This window comes from Salvelinus fontinalis, chromosome 33 (genome assembly GCF_029448725.1).
Source record: "Salvelinus fontinalis isolate EN_2023a chromosome 33, ASM2944872v1, whole genome shotgun sequence".
Taxonomy (NCBI): Eukaryota; Metazoa; Chordata; class Actinopteri; order Salmoniformes; family Salmonidae; genus Salvelinus; species Salvelinus fontinalis.
The window spans coordinates 29834786-29854425 of record NC_074697.1 but is presented as its reverse complement, the minus strand read 5'-3'; the positions used below and the strand labels follow the sequence as shown (position 1 = coordinate 29854425).

General features: G+C 43.4%; 1 protein-coding gene and 1 long non-coding RNA gene across 2 annotated transcripts in view; one reads left to right on the top strand and one right to left on the bottom strand.

The window, feature by feature from the left end:
• The window catches only part of LOC129831976 (2-(3-amino-3-carboxypropyl)histidine synthase subunit 1-like), a 104547-nt gene extending 97573 nt beyond the window's left edge, over positions 1-6974 (top strand). The window contains exons 11-12 of the mRNA XM_055895665.1: positions 3993-4127; positions 4552-6974. Of these exons, the coding sequence (XP_055751640.1) occupies positions 3993-4127; positions 4552-4650 (234 nt within the window). The 3' untranslated portion in view covers positions 4651-6974. The remainder of the gene's footprint in view (positions 1-3992; positions 4128-4551) is intronic.
• Positions 6975-8959: 1985 nt separating this feature from the next.
• LOC129831977 (uncharacterized) lies at positions 8960-15609 on the bottom strand. Its single transcript, XR_008755847.1, has 2 exons — positions 15176-15609; positions 8960-9812 (listed from the first exon to the last, which is right to left on the bottom strand). It is a non-coding gene; the product is annotated as an uncharacterized LOC129831977 (long non-coding RNA).
• Positions 15610-19640: the final 4031 nt, after the last annotated feature.

Sequence of the window (19640 nt, the reverse complement as noted above, 5' to 3'; positions counted from 1 at the left end):
GGGCTGTATGATCGGCTCTATGTACAGTGTGATGGGCAGTATGATGGGCTGTATGTACAGTATGATGGGCTGTATGTACAGTATGATGAGCTGTATGTACAGTATGATGTGCTGTATGTACAATATGATGGGCTGTATGTACAGTATGATGGGCATCTGTACTAGAGGTCGACCGATTAATCGGGGCCGATTTCAAGTTTTCATAACAATCGGAATTTTTGGGCGCCGATTTGCCGATTTTTTATTTATTTATTTATTTTTTAAAAAATTACACCTTTATTTAATCTTTATTTAACTAGGCAAGTCAGTTAAGAACACATTCTTATTTTCAATGATGGCCTAGGAACAGATTTTTAACCTTGTCAGCTCGGGGGATCCAATCTTGCATTGATTACATTGCACTCCACGAGGAGCCTGCCTGTTAGCGAATGCAGTAAGCTAAGGTAAGTTGCTAGCTAGCATTAAACTTATCTTATAAAAAACAATCAATCAATGACTGTCATTGCTCCAATGTGTACTTAACCATAAACATCAATGCCTTTCTTAAAATCAATACACAAGTATATATTTTTAAACCTGCATATTTAGCTAAAACAAATCTAGGTTAGCAGGCAATATTAACCAGGTGAAATTGTCATTTCTCTTGCGTTCATTGCACGCAGAGTCAGGGTATATGCAACAGTTTGGGCCGCCTGGCTTTTTGCGAACTAATTTGCCAGAACTTTACGTAATTATGACAACATTGAAGGTTGTGCAATGTAACAGGAATATTTAGACTCATGGATGCCACCCGTTAGATAAAATACAGAACGGAATAAACGTTTTGTTTTCGAGGTGATAGTTTCCGGATTAGTCAAAGGTATATGGTTTAGAGAGAAATAGTCGACGCGTTATAATTCCTGTAATAACTTGCGGCTGAATTTGAAAAGGGCTCCTTCGTTATTTTACCGTTCATGTCTTCCATAGAGAATGTCTTGATCTACTTCTAATAAGGTCTGTGTTTCGTGCAGGCTTAAACCGCCTCGTTTTGATACCCGTGTAAATCTCACTAGGATAAGGTAACGTTTGTCAACATATTTTCATAAATCCACTCTACAATTTTTTAAATCTTTGCTTATATTTAGCCAATATTGATCAGAGTTACCTTGTCCTATGGATATCTACACAGTTATAAAATTGGCACGGTGATGTAAGCCTACACGAAACACAGACCTTATTTTAAGTGAATCTAAAAATATCCTATGGAATAAATGAAGGAACCGCTTTTCAGATTTTGCTAGGTGTCATGGGAATTATGACTCACACTTTGGTTGTCAATTCTTACCATGCCCATTATTAAAATAGGATTTCCTGCATATAGAAATTAAAGTTTTTGTTTTCAACATTCATCACAGGTAACTTAAACTCTATTTTTATTCAAACAGTTGAGAGTATTTGTCTCCTAAGCAGACTCTTCAGTATCATTGTCACTTCAGAGCTGTGTGCGTGTGTGTATTTATGTATTATATTAAGTTAAAATAAAAGAGTTCATTGTTCATTCAGAATGTTGCAATTGTCATTATTACAAAAATGTGTGTGTGTATGATATATATATATATATATATATATATATATATATATATATATATATATATATATATATTTAAAGAAGAAGGAAAAAAATATATGTAATTAAATCTTTTTTTGTCCCCGGTATTGGTATCGGCATTGAAAAATCATAATCGGTCGACCTCTAGTATGTACAGTATGAAGGGCTGTATATACAGTATGATGGGCTGTATGTACATTGTGATGGGCAGTATGATGGGCTGTATGTACAGTATGATGGGCTGTATGTACAGTATGATGGGCAGTAGGTACAGTATGATGGGCAGTATGAAGGGCTGTATGTACAGTATGATTGGCTGTATGTACAGTGTGATGGGCTGTATGTACAGTATGATGGGCTGTATGTACAGTGTGATGGGCTGTATGTACAGTATGAAGGGTTGTATGTACAGTGTGATGGGCTGTATGTACAGTATAATGGGCAGTATGTACAGTATAATGGGCAGTATGTACCGTATGATGGGCTGTATGTACAGTATGAAGGGATGTATGCACTGTATAATGGGCAGTATGATGGGCTGTATGTACAGTATGATGGGCAGTTTAATGGGCTGTATGTACAGTATGATGGGCTGTATGATGTACAGTATGATGGGCTGTATGTGCAGTATGATGGGCTGTATGATGTACAGTATGATGGGCAGTTTAATGGGCTGTATCTACATTATGATGGGCAGTATGATGGTCTGTATGTTCAGTTTGATGTACAGTGCGATGGGCTGTATGATGGGCAGCATGTGCAGTATGATGGGCAGCATGTGCAGTATGATGGGCTGTATGTACAGTATGATGGGCTGTATGTACAGTATGAAGGGATGTATGCACAGTATGAAGGGATGTATGTTCAGTTTGATGGGCTGTATGAAGGGCTGTATCTACATTATGATGGGCTGTATGATGGGCTGTATCTCCATTATGATGGGCAGTATGATGGGCTGTATGTACAGTTTGATGGGCTGTGTCTACATTATGATGGGCTGTATGTACAGTTTGATGGGCTGTGTCTACATTATGATGGGCTGTATGTACAGTTTGATGGGCTGTATGTACAGTATGATGGGCTGTATGTTCAGTATGATGGGCTGTATGTACAGTATGATGGGCAGTATGTTGGGCAGTATGTTGGGCAGTATGTTGGGCAGTATGTTGGGCAGTATGTTGGGCAGTATGATGGGCAGTGTGTTGGGCAGTATGATGGACAGTATGTTGGGCAGTGTGTTGGGCAGTGTGTTGGGCAGTGTGTTGGGCAGTATGATGGGCAGTATGTTGGGCAGTATGTTGGGCAGTGTGTTGGGCAGTGTGTTGGGCAGTGTGTTGGGCAGTATGATGGGCAGTATGTTGGGCAGTATGTTGGGCAGTATGATGGGCAGTATGTTGGGCAGTATGTTGGGCAGTGTGTTGGGCAGTATGATGGGCAGTATGTTGAGCAGTGTGTTGGGCAGTATGATGGGCAGTGTGTTGGGCAGTATGTTGGACAGTGTGTTGGGCAGTGTGTTGGGCAGTATGTTGGGCAGTGTGTTGGGCAGTATGTTGGGCAGTATGTTAGGCAGTGTTTTGGGCAGTATGTTGGGCAGTATGCTGGGCAGTATGTTGGGCAGTGTGTTGGGCAGTATGATGGGCAGTGTGTTGGGCAGTGTGTTGGGCAGTGTGTTAGGCAGTGTGTTGGGCAGTATGTTGGGCAGTATGTTGGGCAGTATGTTGGGCAGTGTGTTGAGCAGTATGATGGGCAGTATGTTGGGCAGTGTGTTAGGCAGTATGTTGGGCAGTATGATGGGCAGTATGTTGGGCAGTATGATGGGCAGTATGTTGGGCAGTATGATGGGCAGTATGTTGGGCAGTGTGTTGGGCAGTGTGTTGGGCAGTGTGTTGGGCAGTGTGTTGGGCAGTATGTTGGGCAGTATGATGGGCAGTATGATGGGCAGTATGTTGGGCAGTGTGTTGGGCAGTGTGTTGGGCAGTGTGTTGGGCAGTATGTTGGGCAGTATGTTGGGCAGTATGTTGGGCAGTATGATGGGCAGTATGATGGGCAGTGTGTTGGGCAGTATGTTGGGCAGTGTGTTGGGCAGTGTGTTGGGCAGTGTGTTGGGCAGTGTGTTGGGCAGTATGTTGGGCAGTATGTTGGGCAGTATGTTGGGCAGTATGTTAGGCAGTGTGTTGGGCAGTATGTTGGGCAGTGTGTTGGTCAGTATGATGGGCAGTATGTTGGGCAGTATGTTGGGCTGTAGTAAAAGGACAGGACTAAAGAATGGATTGCTGGAAGTCCTCTGTCTTGGTTGTGTTGTTTGTGTGTGCAGATGATCTATGTTTAACCTCTGTCTTCTCTCCTGCCTTCCCCTCTGCTGTCCTCTCTGCTCTGCTCTCCCTCCCATCTTCTCCTCTACCAGGCAGCTGTGGCTCTGCAGCAGGTGGGCTGGCAGGAGGTGTACCCCATGGATTTCTACTCCAATCAGAGCCTGGGGCCATGGGCGCCCAACCACCCCGACAACCAACCAGCTCGGCCCATCCGCAAACAGACACAGGTGAGTAGGGCAGAAGATGAATGACATAGGTGGGGGGGGGGTGAAACCAAGTCTGTCCAAAATGCTTGAAGCCTCTCGCGTGTGTGTGTGTTTGTCATGTGCCTTAAATGGAAGTGCTTACTGAGAGTGAGCGCGTCACCATGGTGACACCCAGCGGTACACTGACAACAGAACACATTTCATGATTTTACATTTCTTCTTTGATTTGTGTTGATTCAAAGTTGCATATCTGACCCTGTTTGAAATTATGTTCATTGACTTGTAAATGTCAACAATCAAATGTATGCATTCCCTTTGGATGAATATTTCCTTGCTATGAACATTCCTTGTGAGTTTTGTTGTCACTGTATCAGGAGTAGGTACTATTAGGGGTAGGCACTGTCACAGTTCCAAATGTTAACTCTCTCCCACTGTTTCCCTACAGAAGACTGGCTCACAGCCAGCCCCTACCTCCACTCCCTCACAGCAGTCTAAACTGTGTGGACAGAACCAGTGCGCCCCTTTTGGCTGTCAGGGAGAATGACATGTACACCTCCACTGCTGGCTGCCAACCAGCTCTTATCATGGCTATCTGTTGGAGCTCAGGAGGGCTTTCACTCTGAGCCCTGCTCAACACCTCACCTCCCACAGGAGACAGAGAGCAGGACAGAGAACCAGAGACACTTCACCTCAGATACCCCTCCATTATATTTACTGTCCTGATGGAATGGACATTACTGCATCAAAGTTTGAGAGAGAGAGACAGAAGGATAATACAGAAGGATATTTTATATTTTAACCAACATGTCTACCAATCAGTAGCAGTTAGAAGTGTGTGTCAGACAGGAGCTGTGGCCTAGGCTGGTTCCCTGAGTACATCTCCCTAGGTTATCTACCACAGTCTCTTTGATGTCACACGTATGGCACCGCTCTGATGTCACAAGCCCCCCCCCCCCGACAAGGCCTGCTGTGCTGCAGCTTCTACTCAGATCAGTCACAGCCGCATCTCATTCGAATCACAAGCAAAGGTGCTAGATACTGCTGGTCCCACCAGATGCCCAGGTCCTCCATGTTGTCTTGGGTAACGTGCTACGTCACTGTATATAATATCACATTACGCCATGCTCGACACCTCAGCGTTTTCCTCACAAGGCTAGTTAGTGAGTTATAAAGGTGTTTGTTTGCTGGCTGTTGTCTTGTTGGTTTGAATAGAAGCATTGGAAAACAGAGTTCTTTCAGTTGAGGTATAATTGACATATTGGGAGGCGGGGATTTGTCAGGAGATTGCATTCAACAGCTAAAATAAAGAATCTTCACTCCCTAATGCTTGTAGGATCTGCAGAGAAAATATGCAACTTAATTAAGCTGAGTAAACTCTTGTGGATTGCAAAGCCAAACTCTGAATATCCTCTCTAGTGTCTCTCTTCGCTGTTTACTTCTTTATTGTCCAGTGTCTGGATCCTTACCCACAGAGAATCCCTACCTACATCTTTGAGAACATAAACACTAGAGCACTGTACCTTACCACAACCCTGGGATATGTTTATTAAGCACAGGAGGGAATAATGTTTTTAAATGGAGACAGAAATGAGCATGCTAAATCAATATGTCTAGGTAGTACTTCTTCTGTTTCAAACAATTTTCTTTTGTTTCTTGGTAACTGAATTAACCCAAGTATTTGCAACACCTCCGCTCTCAGACTTGCCTTCCACAGAGACTCTGATCCAATGCACATATATGGCCAAATGCAGAAAAACATGTTATGTGAGAAAAGTCTCCAATTGCACCACTGGTTCATTGGACCAGAGATGTAGTGGAAGGCAGTGGCCACTAGATGGAGAAATCTGCATAGCCAGTGTGTTTTAGCCCCACTCTGATAGTGCTGCTAAATCACCAGAGCTCATGGGGGATTGATTTATCAGTGTTTTGTATGGCAGTGTAGTGGGTGAGTGTGCTTGGGGGTGTCCTTCCAAGAACCCTGTGTGCTTTTTGTATTCAATGTGTGTAATTGTTTCCAGATGTTTGGGGAATGTGACTCCACTCTCTTCCATCTCCCTTGGCATCCCTCCCCCTCTCTCTCCAAATGTTTTTGCCATCATGTTTCTTCTGCCAGCAGCTCCCCGTTTCCTGTCCCTAGGGCAGGATTGGCCAGGGTGGGGTTATAGAGGGGTTATGACGGCTTTTGACTGCTTATGAGCTTCCTGTGCACATGTGTCACGTGACTAAGTCATTTCAGTTGAATGCATTCAGTTGTACAACTGACTAGGTATTTCCCTTTCCTTTCTCAAAGACAACAGGTGTCATGGATCACATAGGGTTTGACTACTATCAGTTTGCGTTGTACGGTCAGCTGGTGTTTATTGTAGCCTCAGACCCTATGTTGGTCACCCAAAACCATTATATGGTGATAAAACCTTCTGCAATATTGATATCCCCCAAATACAATAAAACAATTGAGACCTCTTAAGATATGTTAATATATAGGGTATAGTGTATCGCAGGAGGTTGGTGGGACCTTAATTGGGGAGGACGGGCTCAGGGTAACAGCTGGAGAGGCATCAGTGGAATGGTATCAAATATATCAAACACATGGTTTCTATGTGTTTCATGCCATTCCATTTGCTCTGTTCCAGCCATTATTATGAGCCGTCCTCCCTTCAGCAGCCTCCACTGTAGTATATCTTCAATAGCACTTTTGTAAAACCCAAAGATGTGTTGCACCAACTGATTGCTTACTTTCAGACTCCTAGTATGTGTTTGTTTGTTTGTATTTCTGGTCCAGAGAAGGCTCCTCAGAGGAGGAAGGGGAGGACCATTCTCCTCAGTGAATTTCCATGCAAATAAAATTGTTAAACATTTAAAAAGTGATCCTTTTCAGATAAAACTGTATTAAATATATTCACGTCACCAAATAATTGATTCAATCACTTTTTTTGCAATGAAGGTCTACAGTAGCCGCAGCAGCACTCTGTAGGGTAGCACCATGGTGTAGCCAGAGGACAGCTAGCTTTGTCCTCCTCTGGGTACATTGACTTCATTACAAAACCTAGGAGGCTCATGGTTCTCACCCCCTTCCATAGACTTACACAGTAATTATGACAACGTCCAGAGGATGTCCTCCAACCTATCAGAGCTCTTGCAGCATGAACTGACATGTTGTCCACCCAATCAAAGGATCAGAGAATGAATCAACTGCTTACTTGACTGTACACTGTATATTGCATAATTGTAGCGGGTTTACTAACACGTTAGTTCTATTAGCTATGTTGACTATGACGTTACTTTAACTAATATGGTAACAACAATGTAGGTTGTGTATTGGTTATGAAATGGTTTGGCTTGTATAGGTTTTTTCACCTGGTCACATACAGCTGATCTGTTGTGCATTGAAGTCCAAAAGTGAAGGGAAAAGGTGAGAAGAGGGGAGCACATAGTGACTTGGAGGCTATGTGTGTGGACTCCAGACGATGTGACTGGGCCAGCCACGGCTGGAGGAGCGCAGGCGTGGCCGGAGATGGTATAAAAAGAGCCAGGCTCCTGTCCTTTCGAGGGTAACGGTCAGCCCAAGGTCTCTCTGTCCTACCACAGCTGGAATATTCCATTTAGAATATTATGTCACTACAAAGAAGAGGATCTGGTTAATTTGACTGCTGAATTTTGGAGACCTGGTTGTTCGTTATGTCGGTAAGACTGTGTGACTACGGGTAGTAATTATGTTGTATGCTGTGAAACCCATGTGCTGCATTGGTATGTTAACATGGCATTTGTGGCAGCATTTTCAATGTTGTATCTACAGTGGAAAAAATATGATTATAAGCATACTAACAGTTTTAATTTAAGAGTATTGCTGTCAAATTAGATTGCTATTGTATGATGTGTAATACTATCCAGTATCGTCTACTTTCCCCAATGTTATGTGGCACACTGTGCCCAAAATGCTTGACGCCTCTGGTCTGTGTGTGGTGATATATCTATGAAGGCCTGGGGCAGGGCTGGCGGGGCCTTGGCAGAACAACTCTACTGTATCCTGCTGCCACATCTGGCCCTCTGGCTGCAGGCCTAAAGACTCAGAACGCAGGCTTGCATCCCAAATCACAAGCTATTCCCTATGTAGTGTACTATGTAGGGAATAGGGTGCCATTTGAGACGGTTACAGAGACCCCAGGCTGGGGACAGGGAGCTTGGGGCTGGGGGAGGGAAGAGGGCAGTGGGAGGGGGAGGCTGGGAGAGGGGGGTGGGAGGCTGATGGCTGGCAGAGGGGGGTGGGAGGCTGAGGGCTGGGAGAGAGGGTGGGTGGTTGAGGCCTTTGCCACATTGGCAGGAAAACAAACAGCTGAATGTGGGCATTCCTGAGTGGAGGAACGATGGAATTAGACGAGTTCAGTGGTAAGATATGTCAGATGACATTGATTAAGGAAGAATACAATGTAAAATGACCATCTTGGCCTAACTTATTTGCAGTTCCAAATAATTAGTACACGTATCATCAGCATACAATCAGATGGAAGTTAACTAAGGGGGAAGTTTATTGTCATAAATGTTAATGATTATTCAGTGTTTTCAGCTCCACCGGGATCTGTAAGTGTTAATGTGAGAAAAAACTGGTGGGTGTGGGCAGAATGTGTGTGGGCACGGACAGAATAGATAGGAATGTGAAGGAACGTTGTTAGGAGGTTGGATAAAATACTTTGATGGAGGAAGAGTGAAGTGTTGTAAAGATATGAGTAATTCTGTGTGGGAGGTCAGTCTGTCTCTTATCAGCCTGCCAAATGCCAGCCCAGCACAATGCTGCCATGGATTATCTCTCTAGTGCTTTTAAATACCTGTAGAAAAAGACTGCTTCATTGTCTGTGTTCTTCTTCTCTCATAGTTTCTCTTTAATTCAATCATTTCCTCACACTCTCTTTCACACTTAATCTCCTTAGTGACAAACTGTGTCTTCAGGGCATTATTGAAGTGCTGACATGACATAGTGTAAACTGGTGCAGTGCCTTAGTAATAATAATCATTGGAGAATGATTTTCCCTGCATTTATGCACACGCACACACATACACAACCCCTAGGTGAAGTATGGAGAGTCCACACAGGGAATCCCTAGTAGCCAGCATTTCTGCCATGTGGTTGTCGTGCCCCTCAGTCTGATGAAAGGTCAGCCTATCTCAGGACTGGTAAGAAGACACTACTGGCATTCAGGCTACTGCCATTCACTTTGTTACAGGCTGCATCCCAAATGGCACCATATTCCTATAGTGCACTCCTTTTGACCAGGGGCAGGGCCCATAGAGGGCCATTTGGGATGCACCCACAGTGTCATAAGTTGTCATGTATTGAAGATACACTAAATGACCAAAAGTATGTGGACACCTGCTCATCGAACATCTCATTCCAAAATAGCGGGCATTAATATGGAGATGGTCCCCGCCCTAGCTGCTATAACAGCCTCCACTCTTCTTGGAAGGCTTTCCACTAGATGTTGGAACATTGCTGCAAGGATTTGCTTCCAGTCAGCCACAAGAGCATTAGTGAGGTCGGGCTCTGATGTTGGGCAACTAGGCCTGGCTCGCAGTCAGCATTCCAATTCATCCCAAAGGTGTTCAATGGGGTTGAGGTCAGGGCTCTGTGCAGGCCAGTCAAGTTCTTCCATACCGATCTCGACAAACCATTTCTGTATGGATCTCGCTTTTCTGCAAGGGGGCATTGTCATGCTGAAACAGGAAAGGAAGGTTAGGAGGTTGCCCAAACACAAAGTTGGAAGCACAGAATCGTCTAGAATGTCATTGTTTGCTGTAGCTTTAAGATTTCCCTTCACTGTAACTAAGGGGCCTACCCCGAACCATGAAAAATAGCCCAGACTATTATTTCTCCTCCACCAAACTTTACAGTTGGCACTATGCATTCGGACAGGTAGCGTTCTTCTAGCATCCGCCAAACCCAGATTAGTTCGTCGGACTGCCAGGTGGTGAAGCGTGATTCATCACTCCAGAGAAGGCATTTCCACTGCTCCAGTTTCCAATGGCGGTAAGCTCTACACCACTCCAGCCGACTCTTTGCTTTGTGCATGGTGATCTAAGGCTTGTGTGCGGCTTCTCGGCCATGTAAACCCGTTCTTGTGCTATATTGCAACTGAGGACAAATGATTTTTACACGCTTCAGCACTCGGCAGTCCTGTTCTGTGAGCTTGTGTAGCCTACCACTTTGCGGCTGAGATGTTGTTGCTCCTAGACGTTTCCACTTCACAATAACAGCACTTACAGTTGATCGGGGCAGCTCTAGCAGGGCAGAAATTTGATGAGCTGACATGTTAGAAAGGTGGCATCCTATGACGGTGCCACATTTGAAAGTCACTGAGCTCTTCAGTAAGGGCCATTCTACTGCCAATGTGTGTCTATTGTGTGTGATTTTATACACTTGTCAGCAACGTGTGTGGCTGAAATAGCCGAATCCACTAATTTGAAGGGGTGTCCACATACTTTTGTATATATAGTCTGTGTAGAAGGAATTGGTGCTCATCAATCCCCTGTCTGTCTGTTCAACCATCAGTCTGAGCTCTCCTATTTGAACAGTAAGACTTTATGTGCTGTCAAAGTGGAGCATCAGCATGTAGCCTCTAACAGTACAGGGAGTAGGGCCACTCTTAATCATGAGGACTGCACTCAGCCTAGCAGCCTTGGGAGGACGTTCACACCACATCTACAGGCGTACGTAATGCAGATCCTATCAAGGGCCCTATGTATCAAGCATCTCAGAGTAGTATTGCTGATTTTAGGATCAGTTTAGCCTTTTAGATGACAATGAATAAGGGGCACCTGATCCTAGATCACCACTCCTATGCTGAGATGCTTTAAATACAGGTCCCAAACTAAAGGAAAAGCCAACATAAAGTGTCTTAATAGGGTATTGGGCCACCATAATCGTCCAGAACAGCTTCAATGCACCTGTCTGGAACTCTATTGGAAGGATGCGACAACTTTCTTCCATGAGAAATTCTATCATTTGGTGTTTTGTTAGTGGTGGTGGAAAACGCTGTCTCAGGTGTGGCTCCAAAATCTCCCATGCATGTTAAACTGGGTTGAGATCTGGTGACTGAGACAACCATGGCATATGGTTTACATCGTTTTCATGCTCATCAAACCAATCGTGCCCTGTGGATGGGGGCATATATTTTGTATCCCTCATTTACTCAAGTGTTTCCATTATTTTGGCAGTTACCTGTATATGCCGTTACTCCAAAGCAGAAAGGTCAACAGGAGTAAGAAATAAAATAAAATAAAAGAGAGATAAAATGCATGTTCATCATTTTATAAAATGCTAATTGAATACATAACATTTATTTATATTAAACTGTGTTGCTTTTAGGTAAAGAAGAAGCAGGACAACCAGAGAAAGTAGGAAATAGAAGATCAGAAGCACCTGTATAAAGAAGGAAGTCAGAAAAAGATCTACAGACATAATGGAGATAAACACATAGTTCAATATCCTCATGAAGAACTGATTGTAGCTCTTGAACTGATCTGTATTCTACAGAACTGCTCTGTCTGTTCCTACCAGGGCTTATGTGGGCTGGTGAAAAATAGATGACATGTTAGAGTTCAGTGTACTCCCTCCGCTTCACACTGTCTTTCATTTATAGCTTATAAGTGTGTACCTAACCCAGGGCTGTGCTCTGATGATAAACACTCACTAACTACAGGAATCTCCTTCATCAGCTCCTGGCACTTCTTTCCTCTCCCCTCAGGGATATGTGTTTAATATATAATTGTGACGGATCCTTGAATGATTAAGGTTAATATCTCAATAGGCAGAATACATCAGAATCCAGATAACACCACTGTTTTCATGCACAAGTCATCAAGTTCACGTTGTTCTCTTTCACAGGCCTGGGGGATCAATGTGCTGTATTATGCTACTGCAAATAGTCTGGGCTCTTTCTGCACCGTCTAACTGCTGAAATGTCAGGCTTGTCCTGAACAGAGCCATCTATTTGTCTAAAGTAGATCTCTACATTTCTTGGTTGCTTCATGAGCAAAGCACAGTATTCTAAACAGACTTGTTACACTAGTCAGCCCATGCACCAAAGTGCTGGTAACAAACACTGTGCCCTCATCACAACCTCGTAATCTCAAACAATATACCCATTTTCTAAGGTCAAAGGTCACAGCATCACTGCACGTGTTTTGACGTTTCCAGTCTTTCTCTGAGGAACTCATCACACATCCTTCCTTACGCACCCCTGTCAATGTGATGCAGGTTTGCCCCCTAGCGACCATGGCTGTAGACTGTTACCAGTGGTGCTGTTGCTACAGTAACAATCTAATGCCACGGTCACCATGGAGACAGCGGGAGAACATGATTTACTGTGGAAACGCATAGTGAATGAGGATTGGCTTGTTGGTGTGTGGAGGGACCCCACAGACTGCAGAGTAGGGCTTTGCAGTAGAACCTTCACACTTGATCTAACTACACATGTTAGCTCTCTGTCTTTAACACTCAATCCACCAGGGATACACATGAAGACAGCTGGATGGGCCTGGTGGGCAGACGGGGTAGAGATTTGCCAGACGTCAGTAGCCATGACTGTAGACTGTTACAATGAGTTTTAAGCAGTAAGCAGTCTAGAGCCAAGGTATTGATGCACTGACTGTAATAGCAGTCACATTGCATTTCTACATCTGAAATATCACAGCATATAGGAACAAAAACATAAACCCATGCAACATTATTATCAATTACTTGATACTTTAGGTATTTTAGAAATAAGTTGAAGCCATTCTTAATAAGCTGTGTAAGTGTACTGGCTCTTAGTGGTGCTGATGTAGTTGTCTTGTCCTACACTGGCCTTAGCTCCTGTTCTGTCTGACCTAGAGAATATGTTATGTGACAACATAGTAGTGAACAAATAATGACCAAGATACCCACATTATCTTATATTTTTAGAATCAATGGTTTGAAAGTTCATTGGTATTTATTGTATTTGTTTTTCACTGAATATATAATCGGGGTTTATCTAAGAAGATAAGAGAGAACTCGAAGTTATAACCTTACATTTCCCACACCAACATTTTTACAAAAGTCGGCGATTTTAGAGTTTTTTGTGTCGCTGTCCAACGCCTGACCAGTACCTACGCAAGAAGGATGCAGTCGCACTGGGATCATCTCAATTGCATTCTCCTTGGGTCCTCTCCTCGCCTCCTTCTCAAACCCCATTAGATGAAAAAGCCAGATATTCCGGCCCGCTGACCTTCTCCAGTAGGTTTTGAGAAGGAGGCAAAGAGAGAGTACCCAAGGAGAATGCAATTGAGATGATCCCACTGACAAGAGACCCATTGGCCAAGTTTCTGTCACGAGAACGGTAAACACCTCCATAAATGCTCACTTTCTTTTCGATAGCTTTGCACGTGTGTTCCAAATTGGGCATGTTGACGGGCACTGCTGGTCAAATCAATTTTCTAACCAAAAGCTAAAACTCAACGATCAGACGGAAGTGATACTTGGCCAAATCAGAACGGGAACAGTAGGACACCGGCATGCATCGGTTGTCTGAGTCTGTGTCTAATTGTTATTTTTTGAAGAATTAAGTACCAATTTGATGGTCTTATTAGCCAATATTTCCTAAGACTATCAATATTCAGGAGTCAGGTACACCTCTTGTTTCAAGACACTGTAGCAAGAGAGTACCGGTCTTTCAGCTCCACTCTAGTAGGCTACCTCAGTCCGAGTAGCCTGTTTTGTTTTCCCACAGGACAGACTCGTTTCTTTTTTCGGAGCATACAGAGGCACTTGCTGCTCAGGGTTGACTATATCTTGTTTCGAAGACATTGAATGTTTTAGTAGCAAGAGGCTAGGTAACTTTTCAGCACCATGGACAGCTACGATCAAATGGAAGTCTACCTCAGAGTATCCTGTCTATTCGGTTTTCCATAGAGATACTGTAGCTAGTGATTAATTTTCGCTGGAGCACAGACAGGGACTTTCTTCTTCTGAATAGCCTACAATGTCATATCACTTGTACCGGTGTGGATATAAGCCAGCAACAGGAAGAAGACTATAATCAGCAGAGAGAATAGTTTGTCGACCCAAAGTCGTTGTCATTCCGTGCAGTTCTACAGTTGTTACCTTGGGGAGATTTCAAAGGACCCCCAGGCGCTGGCGCTCCTTCCCACCCCCTCCCTCATCTCCCGCGCTCTACTCAGAGCAGGGTGAGCTCGCACTGCAGCATGCGGACCTATTCACGCCTCGCGCTGTCTCTTTAAAGACTTCTGATGGGTGATTGGAAGTTGTCTCCGTGTGCGCAGGAATGACGCAGAATTGAGAACGCGTCACGATGTCATGTCAACGTGAAAAAAAATAGCTGGCGAAGAGATGAAGAGAGTCCCTTAATGCCTAAGCGATAGATAGGCTGCTGGAATATCACATGAACACTCGGACACAGGTAGAATGACATAGGATGATGCACTCAATGACATTCTGATGTGATTCTGTCGTGTCAACATGTAAAATAACCTGTATCCTACTATCTAATGTATAGGCAACAGGTTATAATGATTGGCCTGTTGATGAATAGCACTTTTGAATATTTCTCTCATTCTCCTGTTTAGTCTACTTTACCTTTTTAACAAGACCGAAGTGGTAGCCTGCTCTGAATATTGGGAATGAATGACAGGGTTTTACACAGATAGCCTTAACTCGGTGGTACACAAACAACAGAAGCGCATCAACTGGGGATTGATTTGCTATCTGCGGTCGGTCTCGGATGCTGGCTGGCTGGTTAATAATGTGCAGTCAGCGTACACGCAAGAAATCGTCTCTTTTTATCAACTGACACTGCACATGTGCGCCAAAGTGACTCACACTGCAGTAACTTTGAGCCTCTATATCTACCGCAGTTTTAGGAAAAGGCTCACACGGAGAAATAGAGTACTTTTTGCTTGCAAATTAATCTTCTTGATTTAAACAGTCGTGAATTATTTACATTTGTTGTTGTTTAAAACGTGGTTGACAAACTATTTAAATTGTGACAATCAATATAAAATATTATGCAAACAACCACTGACAATAATAAGCCACTTACCCATGTTGTGTAGAAACAGACCCAAATTCTAGTGAAAACTATGCTTCTCTTTCTGATCGTAGCTCACCAATTGAAATGTAACTGCATTAGTTAAAAACCATAGGCATTGCATCATCATTATGAATATCAGAAATTCAGATAATCTGTAATAGGTGAAAGCTTCTCTGTTTGATCCACATGCATTGCCCCCTTGCATCGTGGATAGCCTACCGGTGAAAATAAGTGGGCTCTCCCCGCGTTCTGTTTTTATAGACAAGCCATAGTACTAGTGATGGGGATGGGAGGGGGCACTCATTCATCGAAAAGCATCACCTAAATGGATTATGTACGTAGACTCCTACGTCACTGAGGAAATGTAGTCAACAGGAGGACGCTTTAGGGTTCCGTTAGGAGAAAGGAAGGAAGGGAGGATGGGGTGTAGTAAGAACCTTCATTTGCACTTTTAGAAAGGCAGTGATGAGCACTATGAGGCAAGGGCGAAATTGTGGTGTAGATATTGGGGGGACAAACAGTACATTGGGGGGACAAACTGGGGTCATCCGGACAAACAACTGTGTCCGGATGACCTCCCTTGGATACTTTTTTGACATTTTTAAACGCATTTCCTGACATTCTACACAGTTTGATAAGACTTACTATGCCTCTCTTGGGGGGGGGGGGGGGGGGGGGGGTGTATATGGAGGGGTATTTTAAAATCACAGTATAAGTGGAAGAATACGTTTGTGGGGGGACTTTTTTTGTTTGTTGGGGAAACAGCTAACTTCCTGCATTTCAACAATTTTGCCATGGGGCAGAGAGAGAAATGTGCAGTTTTATAATACTTTTCTACACACTTTGCAGTTTTAAAGCTAATTTAATGCAATTCTACACATTTTGCCATAGGACAGAGATAAAAATGTGTTGTTTTATAGCTCATCTCATGCTATTCTTTTCATTTTGCCATGAGGATGAGAGAAAATGATGCACATTTTCCTGCTGCTCTACACATGTTGCCATGAGGCTGAGATTTTTTTTTGCAGTTTTAAAGTAAAGGTCCAGTGAAAATATTCTGTTAACTCATACACAAATAATGTTAACTCATCCTATACTCATATTTGTAGCCAACGCATCAATTGGAGAATGAACACTTCAAAAAAAACTCACACTTGTATCTCAAAAATGCTTGCTATTTCCTCATAGATGGTGATGTCATCATCCTGAGGAGGATGAGCCGGCCAATCCGTGGTCTACTCGCATTAATATTTTGAATGACCGGTATATACCCACACCATTCTGTTGTTGGGGTACGCCCACACAATTCCACCATAGAAAAGCTGCTTTTTAACATACTTTAACATACTTTTAACATACTTTAGAAGGAAAACTGTTTAACTTACTACTTCACAGGAGAGGCATTTGAACGTTATTTTTATTTATTTTTTAATCAAAATGTGTTTTTTGGCAGAAATGCCATCTGGAACATGTGAACTTTCATGTGCCTTAATGACAAACTTGTATTCCATCTGTAAATATGAATACAATTGTTCAATTATGAGCCTAGTTGGTTTAGCCACGGAAAAAGCCAGGAACTTTCCCGTTAGTCATGATTGGCTGAGATAATTGGTGGGTTGGGCATGTCAGGAGATGACTTTGGATTGGTCTGCCATGTAACATGCTTCTGTCTACAACGTGAGCTGCTCAGTATGTGTTGATAATCCTTTCTACCACGCCATTTTGAAATATATAACGTTAGCCATTGAGAACTACTAAACCTTTGCTACTTTTCTCAACAACATGGATGCCCTGAATTTAGCAGGCGCTATCAACAGATCAGTTGGAAAAAGTGATGGGCTACTTTCTGCATACACCACGGTCAGTGTGAAACGGAGTGACTTGACATAACGCTTGCCAAACAAGATGTAACTACAAACAAAGCAAAGTTAAAAGGTTCCAGTCTGCCGTGAAGTAGTCATCCATGTATATGGGTAAGAGTCTAGCTACGTCTTCAGATATTATACATTTCTAATTTTGTCAGAAAGTTGTTTTCATTGCAAGTTAAAGTGTATTGTTAGCTAGCTAGCGAACGTTAACTTGCTGACTTGCTAGCTAACATTAAATGTATGATCTGTGTAGTAATATTATCAGAATCAGAAATCCATTTGCATTGCAAGTTATAGCCTAATGTTAGCTAGCCAACATTGAACCTAGTTGGTTAGCTTTAGCTACCTGCAGATTCATACTACAGCTATGACAATGTTTGTATTGGTAGTAGTTTGAGTTGGGATTATGCCGATTCATTGTTTTGCTGGACACTTTCTGTTTTGATATTGCTACTATGCAAGTAACCATTTCACTGTACCATTTACACCTTCTGTATCCTGTGCATGTGACAAATAAACTTGGATTTTATTTGATATAGTGTGTGTTTAGCAGAGATGGTAATGTGAAGAACAATATGACCTGCACCAAAGTCAGATTAGGAAATAGGCCTACGTAAAGTCTATTTGTACCTGGAGTTTTTCCTTATTGTTGGCTACTACTTTTATCACTTTTAGTCTTGAAATCTTTGGTTGTTTACTAAACTACTCACTCTGTTTAGCACATGGCCTCACATGTGAATCCTTAAAGAGATGGGTGGGGCTAAGGCTTAAGAGGGTGTGAACGATGCTGAATGGGTGTAGACAAAGAAGAGCTCTCCGGTACAGTGTACCAAAACATTCAAGGTCCATTTTCTCAAAAGTGGGGTTCCAAGTTTATCAATTTTCAAAGCAGAATTACTTTCCCATTGTTCCTCTACTGTATGATTTACCATTTTCTACTTTTATCCAATGTAAAAAACACAATTTTTTATTATTTTGCAACAAGACTGAATCAAGGCGGTTTTGTTCATCTGCTTTGTCTTATTATTAAACTCTCTTTTCAGCACCTCCTTCCTGACTCACTGCATATACACACAGAATACTGCTTCAGTATTATGGAAGCAGCAGAAGAATAAGTCCTCTCTCAGACGATTGGTGATCAGGGATATCTACTCTGCCAACACCACGATCAGCTGGTGCAACTGTGTGTGGCTATGGAAGAGGTTCTCTGTGTCCTCCACCGCCTCAACCACCCGAGAGGTTTCACTTTCAACAAGCGGAGGGCCTTCTGCCACGAGCCGTCTCAGCGAGCCAGTCCCCCAGCCTACCCAGCAGTCTGCCCAGGGAGGCGATGCCTGATTGTCCCTCCCGGACAAGTATGACTACACCCCATCCAAATGCCTTGGCTTCCTACTCCAGTGCTCCCTCTATTTTGCCCATCAGATGGAAGCCCCCACCACGAGAGGTCCAAGGTTGCCACGGTCATTTCCCTGCTGACCGGGCGGGCGTTAGAGTGGGCTTCAGCCATCTGGGAGAGAGGAGAGGATGAGCTGGATTCCTACGAGAGGTTGATGGCTCTGTTCAGTGCTGTTTTCGACCATCCACCGGAGGGCAGAGAGGGATGTGAGCGACTATTCCAACGCCGGCAGGGTGCCCAGACCGCTGCTGGGTACACCCTCACCTTCCGGACCATAGCAGCCTCAAGCGGATAGAATGTACCGGCGCTCTTCACCCTATTACAAGATGGCACCGAAGAACATTGCTGACGTTTTACATTCTCTCAACCAATTGTGCAATACATTTTTTTGTTTTTTGTCTAATATTAAATTATTATTATTCATAGCCGTCTGTTTACCACCAAAAAGCGAAGCTGGCACTAAGACCGCTCTCAACCAACTCTATAAGGCCGTAAGCAAAGAAGAAAATGCCCACCCAGAAGCGGCGCTCCTAGTGGCCGGGGACTTTAATGCAAGCAAACTTAAATCAGTTCTACCAAATTTTTACCAGCATGTCACATGTGCAACCAGGGACAAAAAATCCTAGACCGTTTTTAATCCACACACAGAGTTGCATACAAAGCTCTCCCCCGCCCTCCATTTGGCAAATCTTACCACAATTCTATCCTCTGCTTACATGCAAAAACTAAAGCAGGAAGTACCAGTGACTCGCTCAATACGGAAGTGGTCAGTTGACGCGGATGCTACACTACAGGACTGTTTTGCTAGCACAGACTGGAATATGTTCCGGGATTCATCCAATGGCATTGAGGAATACACCACATCAACAAGTGCATCGATGATGTCGTCCCCACAGTGACATATCCCAACCAGAAGCCATGGATTACAGGCAACATCCGCATCGAGCTAAAGGCTAGCGCTGCCGCTTTCAAGGAGCAGGATACTAATCCGGACGCTTATAAGAAATCTCGCTATGCCCTCAGACGAATCATCAAACAAGCAAAGCGTCAATACAGGATTAAAAACTTCTTATGGCTGCATCCCGTTACCGGGATCGATATGACAACAGCCAGTGAAAGTGCAGGGCGCCAAATTCAAACAACAGAAATCTCATAATTAAAATTCCTCAAACATACATGTGTCTTATATCATTTTAAAGGTAATCTTGTT